Raw genomic sequence first — 21,236 nt, 5'->3', positions numbered from 1 at the left:
ATAACCACTACAGTGACTCATTCAGAGGAACAATGTTTTTACACAAATCCTCTAAATGTTTTTTTAAATCACTCCTAACAATCAGCGGGACATCACTCATCTTATGCACTCCAGGAATAGCATTGTGTTTCAGTATAATTTGGTGTTCAAAACCTTTCACAAGACCAATGCTATCAGCAGAGAACTCCCTAAGTGCTTCTAAAATAACTTGACTACTATCAGTTTTATTTTCCACTGACATGGCTGGTGTGTCTGTACCAAGTTTTAAAACAATAACCAGCATCCCTTGATCCATCCAACCAGTAACGTCTCTTTCATTCACAGCAGCATACAGTTTAGTAAAAATGTATCCGCCCAAAAAATTAAGGGTATCCTAAATAAACCCCTAATGTCTCAATTTCTTTTTTGACATGGGCTACATCTCTAATATCTGACTTCTTTAATAGCCTGTCACTATGAAAGTTTTTTAAGGTGCCCTCATCTAACATAGTGACCAGTGATCCAGAATCTGCCTTTATATCTAATTCAAACTTTTCAATTCATATGTTACAAAATGGGCTTTTCTTATTAGCTACACTATCACAGGCAATGTCAACCTCTAGTGTTAAAATAAAAGTTGATAAGCTTTCTGTAATTTCTTGCTGTACTTCGCTGTTCTCATTGCTAATACTGTTCACCTTAACAGTACTAGGCCTGCTTTTACAAACCTGTATGGTGACCAGTTTTTTATTTTTAACACCTGTTAAATTCTTCACCAGCTGGTCAACTTATTTTGCTACCAATATGCGTGTTTGAGCCACATCTATCACAACTTATGTTCATGGGAGGACCGTTCCCATTTTTATTAGTAGTACTCTCCTTGCTAATTACAAGAACAATACTACTAAATTTGACTCACTTACATGCACAGATTTAACAGAACATTCAATTCTCTTAGCAAACTTAATTGTCTCTACTAAAGTAGGGTTTGTGTAGCACAATAGATGTTCTTGTAGTTTCTTGGAAGCACATTTCAAAACAATTTGATCTCTTATGTATTGGTCTACACCGTTTTTTAAATTACAAGTGCTCGCCACAATTCTTAATGCTGCATCATATTGGTCAGTAGTCTCACAACTTGCCTGTTTGCAGGAATAAAAAGTGGAACGTTCGACAGCAATGCTCTCTTCTTAAAATGCAATGCCAACGCCCGATTCTTTGGCAGAAATATTAGGCCATCATCCTATTCTTGTGGAGGGGTCCCTAGAAGATGCGACATTCGCTCTAGAAAGTTGGCTGCAGAATTGGGCATTGTCTCTTGCTCCCCCAAAGATACGTAGGGCTGCACGGGGCAATACTTCTGCTTCTTGGTTTACTGAGGCGTTGAGGAGAAGCAAAAGTGCTTGTAAATGCCTGGAGCGCTTATGGAGGAAAAGTTTTGACCCATTGAGTAAAGACACCTATAAACAGGCACTTAAAGCGCACTACATAAAAGTGCGTGATAAGGAAAAAAAGCTTCCTGGCTACAAAAATTGATCTCGCCAGGAACTGTAGTAGGGAACTATTTAAGATTGTGAAAGACTTTGTCTCCCCCAATGTTACCCAGAATCTTTTCACTCCCACCCGTGAATGGGTGAATCAGATTGCTACATTTTTCTTTGACAAGATTAAGTCCATCCAAGACACATTTGATATGCCTACTTGCATGAGTCAGAATGATGTGCCAGACCCTAAAGAATACTCCAGGGAGGAATTACTTCTGGAGTTTCCTCCGGTTTCTCTGGATATCTCACTTGCCATCATGAAGGCATTAAAATCTGCGTCGCCTACGGATCACTGCCCTGCGAAAATAGTAGCATCTGTTGCTGAGGTTTTGAACCCAGCTGTTAATCAAGTCCTGAACCTTTCCTTGTCCAATGGAAAAGTTCCAGCGAGGTGGAAACAGGGTAAAATCCTCCCCATCTGAAGAAACCCTCAGCTGACCCAGCTGTAGTTAGTAACTATAGGCCCATAACACCGCTTCCTTTCTTTGCTAAGGCATTGGAGAAGTATGTGAATGTGGTGATCACAAACTTCATTGAGGCCATAAATGCTCTCCATCCCAGTCAATCGGGTTTTAGAGCTAACTATAGCACGGAAACTACCTTATTGGAAGTCACTGAAAGTATCAAAGCCACCCTTGATAGAGGAGGTAAGGCAGTTTTAATACTGCTGGACCTCTCGGCGGCTTTTGATACCATGCCCCACGGACGACTCCTACAGAGACTTGGGGAATGTGGCTTCGGGGGCCCGGTTCTTAGGTGGTTTTCTTCTTTTTTGGAAGGCCGTCAGCAATCTGTCTGGTCCCCACCTTTCTCAGCTGATATTCCTTCGCTGAATGTTTGAGTGCCTCAGGGCTCAGTTTTGAGTCCAACTCTTTTTAATATTTATATGGCACCACTGGCACCTCTAGCGGAGAAACTCGGGGCAAAGGTTATAACCTACGACGTTGATTCCCAACTTTTGTTCACGTATGAAAAGGATGAGCCGCTAAATGAAAGCTTAATACACCAATGCCTGACTAAAGTGTTTGATTGGTTTCGACAAAACCAACTGTCATGCAATTCCGCCAAAATTTAAATTATCTTTTTTGGACACACCCCGGGTGATAAATGGCGGAATTGGTGTCCCCAGGATCAACCTTCTCTACTCAGTCCTGTCACCACTGTGAAAAATCTTGGACGCATGCTTGATTCGGATATTTCTATGAAGTCGCAGGTTCAATCTGTAGCTGGCACGTGTTTTAGGCTCCTAAAAATGATGAGGAACTTCTTACCACTGTTGCCACTGTCCCATAGGAAGACGGTAGTCCAAGCCTTGATTATGTCAAGACTGGATTATGCAAATGTATTATAACTGGGCATCCCAAACTATTTATTGGGCCGCCTACAGGTTGTGCAAAATGCGGCAGCCAGAGCGATCTCTTTGGTTGGGCCTAGGACTCTCATGGCGAGTCATTTGAAAACCCTACACTGGCTATCCGTGAAAAATAGGATTGATTTTAAGTCTCTTGTGCTGGCCTTTAAGGCTCTTCATAACAGTGGGGCTCAGTACATCAGAAAGAGAACTACGCCCTATATTCCAGCCAGGACTTTGAGGTCATCGGCCCAACATTTGTTATTGGTGCCAAAATTCTTTCGGACCAGGAAGGGGGGATGCTCCTTTCAGGTGGTAGTGGGCAGATTATGGAATTCGCTGCCTCTTTCCCTCAGACAAGAACCAGAGCTTCTTAGCTTCAGACACCAATTTAAGACCTGGTTGTTCCATCAGTAATGAATGCTGTGTAGGACTGTGAGTGACCAGGGTCTCTCTTCCCAAGGGGTACTTCTCAGTGCCCGGACACTCCTCTAAGTAGCCGTGCGCTTTACAAATCCCCCATAACATAACCTTTTCTGATCCTCCACAATCACATTCCACCCTTCACGTTCACCTTTCGTTGGGTGAATTTCAGGTAAATGATCAAATATCTTTTGCCCTTCTGCTCCCTTACAGTTAAATAACAATGCCAGTTTTCTGACTGTAGAAAGATTAGTCCCACCAATTGCCACAAGATAATTCTGAAACACAAAACCAGTGTTTCCATTGCTTTGTTGACTTTCCAGGATTTAATAAACAATACGGAGGGGGGCTGTTGAACGTGTTCTCTACTAGCCATATCAACATGGGTGGTGAGAAACGCAACTCTTGTCCACTTTAAATTCCAAGGAGTACAGGGTGGTGGAGGTAAAACAGATCAGTTCATTCAAGCTTAAGCGGATGCTAAACCAACAAGGAAAAACCTGTTCCATGAAGGTAATGAACAACTAAAAAAAAATCTCCTTTCATATTTATACTATACTTCAAACAAGTCTGCCTACAGACTTTACTTCCCTCCTGTAATCCATTGGAAATTTCCTTCCAGTTATACATACAAAAAGAATAGCTAACCACACTACATTGTCAAGATAAGTGATCACAAGCCATCGCTAATTGCAAATTGAATGGAAAAAGACCAGCGTGGCTTTCCATCTCTGAGAAGCACAATTGATTAACAAAGTGTAATTATTCTAGCAACAACCCGATACTTTTCCATGGGTATGGAGAAAACATAAAAGAATGCACAATGTCAGGACGTACATGGAAAATTCCTCAGACAACGTTGTACAATGTCAGGTGGATTTAAAAAAAATGTCTGCACTTATGTTCATATTATATATACGTTTCCTCAATGGTCCTAGAACATGAGTTCAATATTTACCAATTGCCTACTATCACTAACCTATAGAATTAGTAATAGATAATTTGATTTGGCCCCTCATATTATGACAGTACGTTATTTTCAGATATTCTCCATTATAGGGTTGTTAACAGAGAAAATAAGAAACAAATGGGCTTTTGTAAGAAGGCTAATCTGTGAGGGCACTAACACTAATGTTCATTAAATCCCATGTTTCTTCTTGCATCATAAGCATATTCTGTCGTGGAACAGAAACCGGAGGGGGCTTGCAGGCTGAAAGTAGCATACTGCAACACATGGGAAGACAACTCACACATAGACAGCACCTTGAAATAATCCCTCCTATAACCATGGCTATGAACTAATAGTTTCCAATCCTGTGTGAACAGTACTTCTCTAAACCAACCTGCAAGTCCAGTCTCCAGAATCCTAACGTATTTCAGCAGCAATTTTGTAAAGTTGAATAGCCAAATTCGCATTAGGAGCGTTATCTGGGATAAATACACAGCTGGAGCTACCAATTAATTGGCATAACCCCCTTCTCTGCTAAAAGAATGTCTCATACAATCCAGTTTTGAAGGGAATCAAGACGGGTAGCTTGCATTTCTACAGTAATGTTACTGAGTGCACCAGCATTCTTATTAATAACAGCTTCCACTCCTCTGATCAATCGGCGCACCTGTACACTATTGGCCATGGGACCACAAAAATGCACTATAACCTTCATTGCATCAATAAATTGCTGCAGCGTGGTATCTGTCTGGTCAACCTGTACTTCCCGTTTTTAAGTCGATGTGTCCTGTGATAATCAGATGGTGCAAGGTAAGTGGGAGGAAGAATAAATGCAATTTAGCATCTGCCTGACCATCCTTTAGGGAGCCAGACATAAGCCTGATTACCACAAACAAAATAGGTGTTTTGTGAAGCCATAAATTATGGAGAACTAGTGCAATATAATATCACTGTATGGAAGCAAATACTATTCTCAACAGCAAGGGGACCTTCACCTTGAACACAAAAGGGGGCGTTATGGGCATGCACAGGTATGAATATCATAGCCACCTTGGACCATTTTCTCTCATTATAGGATAATAACATCGAGGAGTTATCATAGCCTGTAAATTCCTCCTTCTCCTCCATAGTGCCATGGATTCTAACAGCATCTGGCCAGCATAGATAATAAAGGTGATCCCAAAGCTGGCTGTGTACTGCTTTATTTGTAACTTTGATATGAGAAGCAAAATTAAATTCCCACCAGGCACAACAAGACCCATTATAGGATAAAGGTAGAGGAATAAGAGGTGCCTTCCTTTTGAGTGAAGATAGCAGGAAACCACATATCCAGCAATCTGTAGCATTATATCCAAGATGGGCATTATGTAAAACCTGAATGAATGTATTATTCATATATTGCAAGCGGTGTGCTCGCGTATGAGGGGCAAGAGTTATGTACTGGTGCTCTGATATTGGTGTGGTGACTGATATCACTGATTTAGAGACTGGGTGGTTTTCTTCTAACCACCAGAATAACCCTAGCATTCCTAATATTATTATCAGAAGACACAGAAGCACACCTTTTTTTCACTTATTTGGTTCAAAGTTGTTGTATACCAGACACTGGAGTCCTCTCCTCCTGCCATAAATCAGATGGTGATTTCCCAAATGGTCTCAGTTCAATACTCCTAGTCTTACCCATATTGTATTATTTGTGTGTGATGTACAAATACCTGTTCTTGATGAGTGATGCTTCTCCTAATATTTGTCTTTATGCTCGGACCATTCTCCTTTTTATTCTCTTTTCTAAAAAGAGAAACAAATCAAAAACACCGAACAGCCAAAAGTAAAGTAACGTGGATAAGACCTCCTAAAAATCCCTATCTATTCTACCAAAGAACATCAAGAGTTCACAGTGTCCTTTACTTCAAAGCTTCACTGGCAAGCTTATGTACAGGTCCAGAGGTTGGCAGTCTTGACCACCGACATGGGTTGCAATCTCTCTAGAGCTAGTTTTTTCATTCAAAGTCTAAAGTTTGTGAAGTTGACCAGTGGACGCGCTACTTCTCCTTCTTCAATCAGCTCACCATCATTAAAAGATCCTTGCTGTGGAATTTGTTAATTTTCCAAATCAGGAGTTCCTCGCTTTCACACATTGATCACAGAACAAAGGCAATGGAGCTTTTTTAACGTTGTTGGCATGCAGCCAGTGTTTGTGTCCCATGCACTTTACAGCAATGTGAGTGGCGAGTAGCACTTAACCGGGCCTTTCCAGCGTGGCTCAAGACTGGATTTCCTCTGAAAGTGACTGGTGAAGACCCAGTTTCCAGGCTTCAGATTATGACCTGAACCTTTAGGACGAGGAGGGAGACTGGCCTTCGCCTGTGAATTAATCACACGCAATTCTTTAGTCAATTGGTCACAATAATCAACAAGCAGAGGATATTCAATTTCACAATTTTTTATTTTTAATGGTACACCCCATTCATTTGCAGGCCTCCCCATGACTACTTGAAATGGAGATAAACCCATTTTCAGTATTGCACATTGAAAACAAAGCTATGGGCAAAGCATCAGGCCACATATCTTTCCCAGCTTTCCTTTCAAAATACCATTGTATCTTTCTACTAGGCCTGCAGCCTGTGGATGGTGGGCAGCATAAATCATTTTCCTTATCTGCAAGACTTTGCAGGCCAGGTCCATCACTTGGCAAATGAAATGTGTCCCATTGTCGCTCCAGAGAACTCTGGGCAAACCAAATCTTGAGAAGTACTCCTTCAGGAGTATTTTTGCAGTACTTAGGGCTGTGTTATCTCGTAGAGGGTAAGCCTCCACCCACCTACTAAAGGTGCAAACCACCACTAAGACCTACTTAAGCTTGCCTACTCGTTCCATTTCTTTGAAATCCATTTGCAGGACTTCAAATTGCAAATCTGAAGGTGCAAAATGGCCTGTTGGGACCGGGTACCTTTTCCTGGATTATGAGTAGCGCATATCATGCATCTTTTGACATGGGACTCTGCCACCCTGGCAATCAGTTTGTTGAACCATACGTGAGCTAATGTTGCCACTATTCCTTTGGCACTAATGTGAGCCGGGCTATGTTCCATAGTAACAATAACGTTAACATAATAATTAGGAAGCATCCATCTTTTTCTCTGACAGATCTATCCAACATCCGGTATCATCTAATCTACCATACATCTACCATGTCTCTCTCTCTCTTCCATGGTAGCTTCCTGTTGTATCTCTCTAACACATTCTAAGGTATTGTTAAACATTGGTACTTCAGGGACCCCTCTAGCTGGTCCTGTAACATACATTAAACTATATTCAGATCTGGATGTTTGCTTGGCTGTTTCATCTGCAAAAGCATTTCCCTGACCTACCTCATCAATAACCTTTTTATGGGCACTGCCTTTAACAATGGCAACCTTATCCTCCGTGGTAATATTATTATCTCCTTAAACCAGTATACAATCTTGCTTTCTCCCTTTGGTATGCTCCCTCTTTAATGCAGTGCACTTTTTAATGGCAGAAAGCAAAATTATTGTAAATGTGACTTAAACCAGCAAATGTTTCACTATTCTCATTGCTAATACTGCTCACCTTAATGGTACTAGGCATGCTTTTACAAACCTGAATGAAGTGACCAGTTTTTATCTTTTTTTTTTTTATACACTTACTACATTTCTTAGCAATAGCTGGACAATTTACTTTGCTACTAATATACGTGTTCGCACACATCTGTTATACCTTATGCTCCTGGAAGTACCTTTCCCACTTTTAGTAGTACTGTCCCTGCTAATTACATTTACACTCATGCTATTTGTCTTGATTACATCTCCAGAAATGACACGCACAGATGCAACAGATTGTCCAATTCCCTTAGCAGCCATAATTGGCTCAACTAAAGTAGGGTTGTTGCAACTTAATAAATGTTCTTTTACTCTCTTGAAGCACATTTCAAAACAGTTTGGTCACTTAGGTATTGGTCTACACAGTTTTCGAAATTACAAGTGCTTGCCAACAAACCTATATATTTCTTGAGTGTTAACATTGCACTTAATGCAAAGGGATTCTAGCAACCTTGCACATATGTCTTCTACCTGTTTTGGTCATGTTCTGAGGGAAGTGATGCAGGCCGCAAAGTACAAAACTTTTAAGTATGGCTTGTGGTCTGAAAATTGCAATCCTTTTATTTTCATAGAAGGAGCTCAAGAATTAACTCAGTCTACGACATTTTAACATTTTCTCTGAGATTGATAGTTCGATTGCGGTCCAACAATGATATAACAGATTTCAAATGGTAAGGACACAATTAGTAAGGAATGTTTGTATGAAATCTGAAATTTGTTCCAAAACAAAAGGGACAGCTTCATCGTTAAAATTTGACAGTGTGTATTTAAATACATCTTCCATGATAGCATGAGTAAAGTTTATAAGTTTGGGCAACCACGTCCTTCTTTATGATTTTGATTATCACACAGAAATTGTAATGTGTGATAACATGTAGAGTAAACTAATAAATTAATGGTGCTTTTATTGCAGATTTATAAATTATATTGGTATGAAGGAGACAAATATTTTTAGGGAAGACATTTGTAAGGAATGAATTGGCTAAAATTTTTATTTTTTTTATTTTGAAATGCATGTGTTGGCTACCTATAACTTTCTGTTAGGAGCACATTGATTGCAGCCTGATATGAATTCGAACTGTGGGGACACCTGAATGCAACCTCTTTGTCGACGATGCGCCAGTTGGTTGGTGTCCCAGTCAGCGCTCCATTGTTACCACTGAAGGTGTATCTCTGGTTGTGGCCACTGCCTGAAAGGATAGGCCTTCATCCCCTGCTTTACTGGTGGAGGAACTGGGCTATCCAGAGATCCTCTGTTACTGGCAGGAGCTTGAGGAAATCCTTTGTCAAGCAGGCTCTGGCAACATAGCATGGGTAAAATATCTTCAATTCACACTCGCAGAGATAGGATTGGCAAGCATGTGGAGTGCCCCAGGCGAGGCCGGGGGTTGTTCCAAGTCCAGCTTAAAGCTGCCTTTTGGCATTACATGGACTCATTCTTACATATGCAGATGAGCCGAGGTTCCACTACCGGTGCTTCCTATTAGTAAAAGACACACCCAGGAGGACTTTCTGGATGAGATTGAGCCTCCCTAAGTTAGGCGCTTGTACCTGCAATTTCACTATGGACCTTCCCACTTAAATCCTTTATCGCTGAGTGGGAATGATGTCAGAAGGGTTTGCAGCATGAATCTTTCTGAATTCACTATGCTGTGCAATATTCTGCCATCTAGTGGTTGGGTCCGGAATTGTCGTATTTCTTCTGTTTTGTTTTTTTGTGTTTTTCGTTGCCCAGGTGGGCGTGGACATACCACCATTTGGTGCCTCTTCGTGACGTCGACGCGCTTCCTCCGGAAGCTCCCACCTTTGGTCGCCATCTTCAGATTCTTTTATTCCACCGTTGGGTCTGGATCGTCGGTGAAGGAGCTCCAGAACTTTGGAGAGAAGAATCCACGGAAAACAGCAGGAAAATGACGAAGATCACTTTTTAACGACGACGAAAAAGGAGGAAAACATCGAGAACTTCGACGTTCTACGGAGAATGTGCACACAGGGGGCTCCCTGGGCGCGGTGATGGACAAAACACCCTTTATATTCTGCGACAACTGCCACCACAAGTACGCGCAGAAGGACCAACACCCAGTTTGCAATCTCTGCCTGCTGCTGAACCATTAAAGCAAGGACTGCAACGCCTGCGCGGCATTCACACCGAAGAACCTCAGAGTAAGAGAGAGGCAAAGAAGGGCAAACTACAGCATGCAGGGGCAGGGGACACCTCCATCACTCCGAGATTTGGGACACTGCAGTGGAGAAGAGGACAACATCGCCGAAGGACCAGATGACGCTACAGTCGTCGAGGTCGAAAAGAAAACGCCGAAAGAGGTAAGAGATTCGTCGAACCCCAGACACTCCACTGATACTCGAAAGAGTGAGTCTAAGTCCTCCAAAGGAGCATTGCTGTCGAAACACTTGACGACCGCAATTGCATCCAAGGACAAACAGCCCTTCAGTTCCTGTGACAAGGGCTCCCAGACAGCGAAAACCCAAGATAAGGCAAAAGCATTCAAGAGCTGTCTCGAAAGGGACTCTTCGACGTCGAAAAATGAAGGGTTTAAAGCGGCTACAACTTCGACGTCCACGACCTCGAAGAGAAAGGCCGGAACTCTCTATGTCGACTACGCGTCCGAGATGGAGAAGAAGAAGAAAAGGCTTGAGGCCGAAATGGCGAGCATCTTGCAACGCAAGAGGGACTTCGATGAGAAGATGAGGCAGTTCACTATTCCACCGAAGTCCAAGGACCTTCAGCCACCGACGACACCAGAACCAGTCGAGGAACAGGAGGAGGAAGACCTGTTCTACAGCGATGCCGAATGTGAGGAAGACAAACAAACTTACCAGGGCTCGACATCCTCGTAGCCGCAAGACTTGCAGTGGCAGGATCTCAACGCCGAATCCCTGGAAGAGGGAACAGAATCCTATCCATAAAGGCCTTCGCCGCCTGGAGACATAGGAATCTATAACCAAGTCATAAAGGGCTGCAGACACGTATGGACTGCAGCTATAGGAGGGGAAACCTCAATCTTGCTTCCTGTTGGAGACATTGTTACAATCCCAGACAAGAAGCCAGTTCCTACCCATGCACCCAAGTGTGCTTGACCAGGGGAAGGAGGCCTTCAAGGAACCTGCTATGTGCAAAGCAGTAACTCCAAGGACTGAAAAGAACTACAAGCACTCCTCTAAAGACCATATGTATATTAAGGGATCAGTACTAGCGGATTCAATCATAACATCCACGGCTAGGAAAAGTGCCAATATACCCACAAATACAGGACCACCTCTAGACAAGGAGGGCAGGAGAATGGACCTAATGGGGAGGAAACTGGAAAGGAGTGCGGCGAACCAATGGTGCATCGCCAATTCTAATGTGCTCATCAACAGGCACGCATACCACCACTGGGAGGAAGTTGGCGAACTCGTAAAACATCTGCCAGAGCAATACCAAAGAAGGGCGACCCACCTGGTAGAGGAAGTAAAGAACATGGCTAATACATGTTTGAAGTCGGCTCTGGGTGCAGCGGAGACATGCAGCAGGCAAATGATGCTTGGGGTAACAGAGAGAAGGCATGCCTGGCTAAGAAATTTAGTCTTCGATACAGACGTGCAAAACAACATCCTTAACACACCCTTCAACGGGGGAACAGCTTTTCGGTGCTCCAGTTGACGAAAAACTAAATCAGCTCAAGAAGGAAAATGAGACCGTTAGGTCCATGGGGGCACTGCATTTCTGAGGAATGAAAAGAGAAACACCTTCAAGAAGTCCAGCAAGTAGGGGGAGCCACCAACCTGTGGCACCACACCAAACCTTCAGACAGGGTTATCAAGGAGGTAACTAGGTCCAACAGTATGGACAGCTGCAGCAAAACTGGCAGTACCAGCCCTGAGGGCAATCCTTTTGAGGGCGCAGAAGAGGAAGAGGAAACGCACAGAGAGGGTGTCAACAACCCACATCCAAGTGACTTCGCTGTAAGACCAACGCACACCCAGTCAACATCTCTAGGGGTGCAACAAAGGATAAGACCAGAACAAAAACTAATTCCAAACGAACAACAGTTCCTCCAGCATATAACACCAGTAGGAGGCAGGATAAAACACTTCTTCCAGGAGTGGAGGAAGATCACATCAGACAAATGGATATTAAACCTCATACAATACGGTTACTGTATAGAGCTAGAAAAACAACCTCCAAACAAGAGACCAAACAGCAAGGTACACTCAACAAATGAGCGTTCTCATTTGCTGCAAGAAGCACAGCAACTTCTAAAGAAATGGGCCATAGAAATAGTACCATACAAGGAACGGATCAAGGGTGTCTACTCCACCTACTTCCTCATACTAAAGGTGGACGAAACCTTACGACCAATTCTCGATCTAAGGTTCTTAAACGAGTTCATAAAAACGCAATGATTCAAAATGACATCTTTTCAAGAAGTAATACCCCAGATACAGGAAGGGGATTACGTGGCAACTATCGACTTCAAAGACGCTTACTTACACATCCCCATCAACAACAAACATCTACTACGATTTTTGATGAACAAGACTCACTACTAGTTCACAGTGCTGGCATTCGGACTCAAATCCGTGCCAAGGGTTTTCACAAAATGCCTTGCAGCAGTAGTAGCAGCACACTTAAGGAGGCAAGGAATACATGTATACCCATACCTTGACGACTAGCTGGTAAAAGCAAGCTCATACAACCTATGCAAGCGGCACATGCAAGAGGTCATCAGACACTAGTCCAACAAGGGTTTTGAATCCATTGGGGAAAATCATCAATAGAACCAGAACAGGTGAAGATATTGTTAGGGGTGGAGATCAACACCATACAGGGCAAGGTGTTTCCGAGCACGAAAAGAACATTGGCAATATTGAAGGAGACACGTCTTTACCACAAAGGGCAAGCTCTGACAGTGAGGACAGTGGGCAAACTGATGGGAATGATGGCGTCATGCATACATTTGGTCCCAAATATTCGCCTCCACATGAGACCATTCCAAGAATGGATCCAACAACAATGTTCACAGGCAACAGGGAGTTGGGAAGATCTAGTGGTTGTCACGCAAGCAGTACATCAAGAAATAGCGTTGTGGAACAAGAAGAACATAACACAAGGGAAACCATTCACACAACCAACTCCTACAGTGACCATCACAACAGATGCCTCCCAGCTGGGGTGGGGAGCACACACAAACACCCTCAAGGTGAGGGGATTGTGTTCACAACAGGATGCGATAAAACACATCAACTACCTAGAGCTAAACACAGTGTTCCTAGCCTTAAAAGGCTTTCAGAAACAACTGTACGGAAACAGGGTAGTAAGCCAAACAGAAAATACAGCCACCATGTTCTACATCAGCAAACAAGGAGGAATACAGTTGGTGACACTATCAGTGCTAGCACAGGAAATATGGAGATGGGCAATTCCAAGGCAAATAGACTTGCTAGCAATACATCTACCAGGAAAGGACAATGTGGAAGCAGACGGGCTCAGCAGACAGACAGCTGATTTCCCATTGGTGGAATGCTGACAACAAGAAATCCAGAAGATATTCGACAAATGGGGAACTCCGCAAATAGGCCTAATTGCAACACACCAGAATGCCAAAACTTCTCATCCAGACAACCGTGCAAACAGTCCCTAGGGAATGCGCTATGGATAAGCTGGTCAGGGACATTTGCCTACGCTTTTCCACCGATACCACTGCTACACAGGGTACTAAACAAATGCAGAATCAGTAACATGACGCTAATACTGATAGCACCTCAGTGGGCCAGACAAACCTGGTTCCCACAGAAAATGGAGATGGCACAAGCACCTGCACACAGGTTCCCCAAGAGAAAGCACCTGTTAATGCAAAACGGAAGGGTGCTACACCCAGAGCCAGAGAGCCTCAGCCTAGCAGCTTGGCTCCTGAAGACTTGGAGTTTGCACACCTCAAACTACCAGCAAGCACAATGGCGGTGCTAAGAGAGGCATGGAGGCCTTCCACAAGAAAGAGCTACGTAGCAAAGTGGAGAAGATTCTCCGAATGGTGCATTAAGGAGAAACTACAGAGAAAGATTACCAAGGAATCAACAGTACTGAAGTACTTGACACATCTACTAAGTAATAAACTAAGCAACACATCACTAAGAGTGCACTTAGCGGCAATAGTGGCTTACACAAGAGGAGAGCGGTACAAAAGGGGGTGGTGATGGACGGAGCATCAGAACAAATCAAACACTCACACCCAGTCAACAGATCTGGGTTTGATCCATCACCGTTCTTTAGCCCACTCTGCCACCCCAGTTCAGACACGGCCATATGCAAATCAGTCTGACCCTGTGCCTCATGGGAACAGTCCAGCCCGAACTGCCAAGCCATGCCTTCCCTGGACCGGAAACAAGCTTCCTAGGACCGGTTTCTGGCATTTCAGCCGTCTTCAGCCAGGCTTGCTTGAATCCAGTGACAAAGTGAGCAAGGGACTCACGTCTGAGCATACCCTGCCAACTTATGGCGAACAAAGCGGTACAAAAGGGGGTGGTGATGGACGGAGCATCAGAACAAATCAAACACTCACACCCAGTCAACAGATCTGGGTTTGATCCATCACCGTTCTTTAGCCCACTCTGCCACCCCAGTTCAGACACGGCCATATGCAAATCAGTCTGACCCTGTGCCTCATGGGAACAGTCCAGCCCGAACTGCCAAGCCATGCCTTCCCTGGACCGGAAACAAGCTTCCTAGGACCGGTTTCTGGCATTTCAGCCGTCTTCAGCCAGGCTTGCTTGAATCCAGTGACAAAGTGAGCAAGGGACTCACGTCTGAGCATACCCTGCCAACTTATGGCGAACAAAGCGGTACAAAAGGGGGTGGTGATGGACGGAGCATCAGAACAAATCAAACACTCACACCCAGTCAACAGATCTGGGTTTGATCCATCACCGTTCTTTAGCCCACTCTGCCACCCCAGTTCAGACACGGCCATATGCAAATCCGTCTGACCCTGTGCCTCATGGGAACAGTCCAGCCCGAACTGCCAAGCCATGCCTTCCCTGGACCGGAAACCAGCTTCTGGAATCAAGCTATCCTGGCTGACGAGGGCTGAAAGCCCGAAACCGGTCCTAGGATGCTTGTTTCCAGTCCAGGGAGGACCTGGCTTGGCAGTTCGGGCTGGACTGTTCCCATAGGGCACAGGGTCAAGACTGATTTGCATATGGCTGGGTTCAAACTGGAATGGCATGGTGAGCAAAAAAACGATGGATTTAGGCCCAGATCTCTGTACTGGGGTGAATGTATGACATTGTTCTGCATTCTGTCCATCAATTGTTGTTTTTGCATTACACAAGAGGAGAAACAGGGAAAAGTTTATTTACTTCTCAGGTAGTAAAGAGGTTTCTAGAAGGATCGCACCTCCAAACAGAATGCCACCTCCAGCTTGGAACCTCAATGTAGTGCTGACTCAATTGATGAAGACCCCATTTGAGCCTATTCATAAAGCAACACTGCATATGCTCACGCTAAAGACAGCCTTCCTAGTGACTATCACATCACTACAAAGAGTAAGCAAATTACAAGCGCTAACACTGCAAGAGCCCTACCTACAAATACACAATGACAGGATCGTAATGAGGACTGACCCACATTTCATGCCAAATATGGTGTCAAGGTTCCACATTAACCAGACAATACAAATACCAAGTTTTTTCCAAAATCCAACCTCAAGCACAGAAAGGGCGTTACACACACTTGATGCCAGGAGGGCAGGAATGCACTATATAGGAAGAACAAAAGAATGCATGAAAACAAAGCAATTCTTTGTGTCTTTAGCCAACAGTTTTCTGGGACGACCAGTTACCAAAAATACCATTGCCCGATGGATTGCACAAACCATACAATTCTGGCAGGGCAAGAATTACAAGGAGCAACACCTGCTCACTCAACAAGGAAGAAAGGAGCAACAATTGCATTTCTTGCAAACACACCTATTCAAGACATTTGCCAAGCAGCAACATGGTCTTCAGTGCACACGTTCACTAAGCACTACTGCTTAGATGTTCAGATGAACAAGGAAGCACAAGTGGGACAGAAGGTCTTACAACACATATTCAGTAACCAACGCTTATCTTCCACCCAGCCACCACAAACCTAGCAAACCGCTACAAAGTCTATGCACAGCATAGTGAATCCAGAAAGATTCACGCTGCAAAACGTATAGTTTCTTACCTGTCGTGTAGTTTTGCAGCGTGAAGACTTTCTGGATTCACTAGCGATCCCCTCCTCCTCCACCAGAAAGATGAGACAGGAGGAAGACTATTGAAGGACAAGAACCAATAAAGAAAGCCAAAAAAAAAAAAAAGAATCTGAAGATGGCGTTCAAAGGTGGGAGCTTCCGGAAGAAGCGCGTCGACATCACGAAGAGGCACCAAATGGTGATATGTCGACACCCACCTGGGCCACGAAAAGGAAAAAAAAACAGAAGAAATACGACAATTCCGGACCCAACCACTAGATGGCAGAATAATGCACAGCATAGTGAATCCAGAAAGTCTTCAAACTGCAAAACTACACCGACAGGTAAGAAACTATACGTTACTGATCAGCGAGTCCCAGCTTGTGATGATAGCAACAAAACTGTGGAACATGTTTTGTTTGTTTTTGCCAGGCCTATCTACATTGTAGGAGACGGTGGATAATCCCGCTGTGTCGGTCTCTGCGTGTCAGGAAGTGCGAAGAGGCCCTCAGAATATTGAGGTGTGGTAACAACAAAGTGATGCTCGTTGCACTAACTCGATACCCGATGGGAGCGTGGAAGGCAAGGGACAAACTGCGTACAGCACCTGAAAATATAGTGAGTGGTGTGTTAATCGGTGCGTAAAGTAATTATTAGCTGCCTAGCAAGATGTAAGCACAATACATACTGACTTTTCTTGCCTCTGGTAATTATTTTGTCAAGCTTTGGTCTGTCATGCTGTTCACTGGGCATAGGTACCTGTGATCCTTGGAGCCTTAAATAACTAGTTTATTGCTCTGTCATCACTGATAAAGGTGTTTAGTTCTGATGTGCAATATGTTCTCCTGACTCCAACTTTTTCATAATCTTTACAACAATTCTATCTTATTATAGATGTCATTTTCATACTGGTTTTAAGATGCTTTTAGTTATTTATTCTAGGAGGAATCTTTTGTTTATAAGAACATGGATTCTAACTATATATGTAACTTATATGTCCGGTTATTTTGTACTGTATATCTGACGTGATATTGCTGCAATGTATAATTTTTATGTGCCTTTTAAAGCCTTGTGCCAAAATAAAGATTTGACTGACTGATCACTTGTATTCTCTTACATGAATGTATAAAACTGCTTTGTTCCCTTTCGAAAGGAAAAATGCGAGGTAACGATGCAGTTGTGACAGCCTTATGACTGAAGAATTATAAATCTCACTAAAAGCAAGGTGGCAATATAAAAGCAAAATGAAGGGTTCATTGTCATAAATTATTTGTCATCAGACTAGTCGCAGACTTTTAAACTATTGAGAAGTGTAAAATAGTTCACCCCATTTCAAGGGTGGGTTCTTCTCTAAACTTATAGTATAGGTGTTTATAAAAATAATTCTCTATAACAACCTCCTCTACGGGTAATCACAATGCTGCGTGTAGCCTGAAAACCCCACAGTCAGCAAATACACATCAAATTGAATATATAAATAGCTGTAACTTCAAGCAGTCCCTAGCATGTGCCATTCAGTTTGACACTCGGGTGTCGTCGGATCATTGGTCGTTTGGGAACAGGGACTTGCTGACGTGACAAATCGGTTTGATTTTTTTTTTTTTGGCTGGAGGAGAAACTTCAGCCTAATATGAATCTGTACTGGTTTCTTCTTCCTTACAAATCTGGTACTCTATTTATTATGGCGAATATCTTTGCCAGTGCACTGTGTGTTCTGGCAGCACGCCCTGATAATATTCGCGCTCCTTCACTTGACATGGCTTCTAGGCTCCACAAGCGTTCGCCCTCTTGCAGTAGTGTTCAGTATTCTAAGTTTAGTGTTTCTAGCGCCAGGTGAGGTTGGAGACTTGTGCCATGCAGTCATTGTCAAGTCCTCAAGTGATTTTCAATAACATTTTGAAACCCATACATTCCGAATACTGCTGGAGTTTGGCCATCATAGCCGAGTTTTCATATGCTTTCCGGATGAGGATATTGTCACTTAGCATAAAGCAGCCATATGCACAGGACTCAAAAAACTACATGATGTCTAGTATTGCAGGTTCTGGCAGCACACTCGTTGGCTTTTCTGGCACGTCCTTGACTTGGTACAGCTGCTATCATCTGTAAGCATTCTAATACTTGTAGTATTCTGTAGGTGGGGTGTGTGGTATATGGTGCCAGACAGTCATTATGAATTCATCGGAGATTGTTTTGCTAGTAGTGTGCAGGCCTATATTATTTAATAATTTATTTTAATTTCCTTCCCAAAAGAATTGAATTTTATTTTCAAAGCTCACAGGAAATGTAAGCAAGTCATCTTTCTTTCTTTCTGTTTCAGTGCACGACTAATAACATCATTGAAGCAGCCTGGAAGCAAAAAATGGGATTAAAAACATTTACCCACACCTCCCCTGCCCACAGCCAGGAGATGTTGGGCAAACTCAACATGCTTCGGAACGACGGACATTTCTGCGACATCACAATCCGTGTGCAGGACAAGATCTTTATGGCACACAAGGTGGTCCTGGCTGCCTGTAGTGAGTTCTTTCGCACGCAGCTTGTTGGTAAGGCAGAAGAAAATGCACAATGTGTCTTGGACTTGCACCATGTGACAGTTACAGGCTTCATCCCCCTTTTGGAATACGCGTACACAGCAACATTATCTATTAATACCGAGAACATTATCGATGTGTTGGCTGCAGCTAGCTACATGCAAATGTTTAGCGTGGCAAGTACCTGCTCGGAGTTCATGAAGTCGAGCATTTTATGGAATACGACAAATAACCAACAAGAGAAGCTGCTGGATTCTGGTCAGGATAACAATCCGAGCTGCAACTTTAGAGATGGCAGCCTCTCTCCTGTTTCCTCCGAATGCAGTGTGGCGGAGAGGAGCATACCTGTTTGCAGAGAATCACGAAGGAAGCGTAAAAGTTACATTGTCATGTCTCCTGAGAGTCCACATAAATGTAGCACACAGACTAACTCTCCCCAAGTACTGAATCCTTCAGCTGGCTTTTCAGAAACCAGGAGCCAGCCAGTAGACTCTTCCTTGTCTTTCCCTTGGACCTTTCCCTTTGGTATTGACCGGAGGCTTCAGTCGGAAAAGAAGCACACAGAGTCCCGGACTTCGGAATTGCCGGGTCCTTCCGACGTGACGCGAAGGGTTACAGACTATGGGACATATGAGGGCACGAAGGCCAGTTCTCCGCTGGTTATGGAAGAAGATATCCGGGTGAAAGTAGAAAGACTTAGTGATGAGGAAGTTCACGAGGAGGTGTCTCAGCCTGTCAGTGCATCCCAGAGTTCTTTGAGTGACCAGCAGACTGTCCCCGGAAGCGAACAAGTGCAGGAAGATCTGTTGATAAGTCCACAGTCGTCTTCCATAGGTATATTCACTGTTGCCACATGATATACTTTTTTCGTGCTGAACGAACCTTCACAACAGTAATGTTTCTGTTTATGGGTTACTTCTTATTTTATTTTTAGCACTCTGATTCAAGTACCAGAATCTATTCATAAGGATGATCTTAAAGTTTTCAATGTCATTTTTATGAAATAGTGTTATGCATACGTTTCCATATTGATCTTGTGTGGTCAGATGGAATGCAACATTCTACTTGGAAATATTTCTTAGTTGAATTTTTAACACATTATAGTCATTGGAGTGACAAAAGACCATATTTTTAATCTAAGTCCCACATTTGTCTTCAAGAGTACCACTAAGTGTTTTTTCATATTGTTAAAAATATTTCTCTTGCGTTTAGGCAGATCTTGGTGTTTAAAATTAATGTTTGTTGGGCAGATAACCAGTGTTCCACTAACCTTCGCTTGTTGTAGAACTGACATGTTGCTGCCTCAGGACTCTCACAGTAAAACATTCTACATTTTCTAATGCATTTTCCACTTTTGGCTATAGTTATGATACACTCACGTGCACATGCACTGATGTCCATGTCATTCCTTATCCTTGTTTTACACACTCATTCCCATTTGGTGGTGGAAATGAGGGGGAGCCAGCAGAAGTCTGTATCCGGCAGCTAGTCCCAGTGAGATGTGTTTACTGTGTCCCAGTTCACTTTGCCTACATGGTACACATTCAACAGTGTCCGCCTTTATCTGCTTTGCATTCGGAGCAGCAGCCAGCTGCGAGTGTGTTATTTTCAGTTCCAGCTGAGCCCAACACCAATGCTTCTCTTAAAGGGCCTTCAGCAGCCCTATAATTCAGGTCTCATGCTGCCTGGGAGCTACCTGAAGCATTAACATCTTGATGCCAATACCATAGAGGAAACATACACTTGCATTGTTGCCACTTCACAGTGCTTAAGAGATCAACTATGACTTGGAGGCAAATTTTTGAGTTTTCCAAGCTCTGTTTCCAAGAAGGTGAGATATACATGCCTGTATGAGTAATTACATTACTAATCTGAAGGAACCTTTCATTGCACCTTAGAATAAGGATAGCTGGGAGAAAACAGTAAGGTTCTAAATGTATGGCTTTAAGTTTGCATGCTGTGAGCTAGATTACAAGGATGTACCTTGTGACCATCAGGCAACAAATGGATCTCTACAACAAATACAGCAACATACATAAAATACAAATCTGTGGTTGTAGAAAACACCTTAACTCTCAGTGCTGTTTTATGCTTGTTCAGACGTGTGACTAGACTGTACACTGATCACCCAGCAAGTCCATTAACCACCTGCGATATTTTATCGTTATGATATGCTGAAAATTGCTGGTGACACAAAATGTCTGAAACAGGTGCCTTAACCCATTACGATATTTAGATTTATTTATACGTCTGTCCTTGTTGCCAATTTCGCTTGGCAGGGTTTAAAAAAAAAATATATGTTTACTTTCAGACTCCACGACATGACTGCACTCCTCTTGGCCCCGCATCCTTTCTCCTGCTTCTCCTTGACCTCCAGTTGATGGGATCTAGATTATTGTTTTCTATTTCCAGTACAGATTTCTTTGATGTTTGATTGAAAAGACACTCATTAGGTTTTATGGTTGTTTGCACATAACTCACTACATGTTGGTCAGTCGGTGAATTAGCATTGCTGGAGCTCAATGATCCCTCTGGAGGGGAGTCTTCTGAGGAATCAGAACGGTCTTTGTATGATATTTTACTATATTCTTACTAGTGTCAGGTTGTTGTACAGCTGAACTCA

At 43.2% G+C, this 21,236-nt stretch overlaps 1 protein-coding gene across 2 annotated transcripts in view; it reads left to right on the top strand.

The window, feature by feature from the left end:
* ZBTB44 (zinc finger and BTB domain containing 44) overlaps positions 1–21,236 on the top strand; it is a 258,421-nt gene that overhangs the window by 76,763 nt on the left and 160,422 nt on the right. The window contains exons 1-2 of one of the 2 annotated variants that reach the window (XM_085647220.1): positions 16,510–16,697; positions 18,400–19,447. In XM_085647220.1, coding sequence (XP_085503346.1) covers positions 16,620–16,697; positions 18,400–19,447 — 1,126 coding nt within the window. In that variant the 5' untranslated portion in view covers positions 16,510–16,619. Of the gene's footprint in view, positions 1–16,509; positions 16,698–18,399; positions 19,448–21,236 lie in introns of those variants that run through there. The other variant, XM_085647221.1, reaches the window with a different exon arrangement.

Source organism: Triturus cristatus, chromosome 3_2 (assembly GCF_964204655.1).
Source record: "Triturus cristatus chromosome 3_2, aTriCri1.1, whole genome shotgun sequence".
Taxonomy (NCBI): domain Eukaryota; kingdom Metazoa; phylum Chordata; class Amphibia; order Caudata; family Salamandridae; genus Triturus; species Triturus cristatus.
This window is presented reverse-complemented; position numbering and strand designations above follow the sequence as displayed.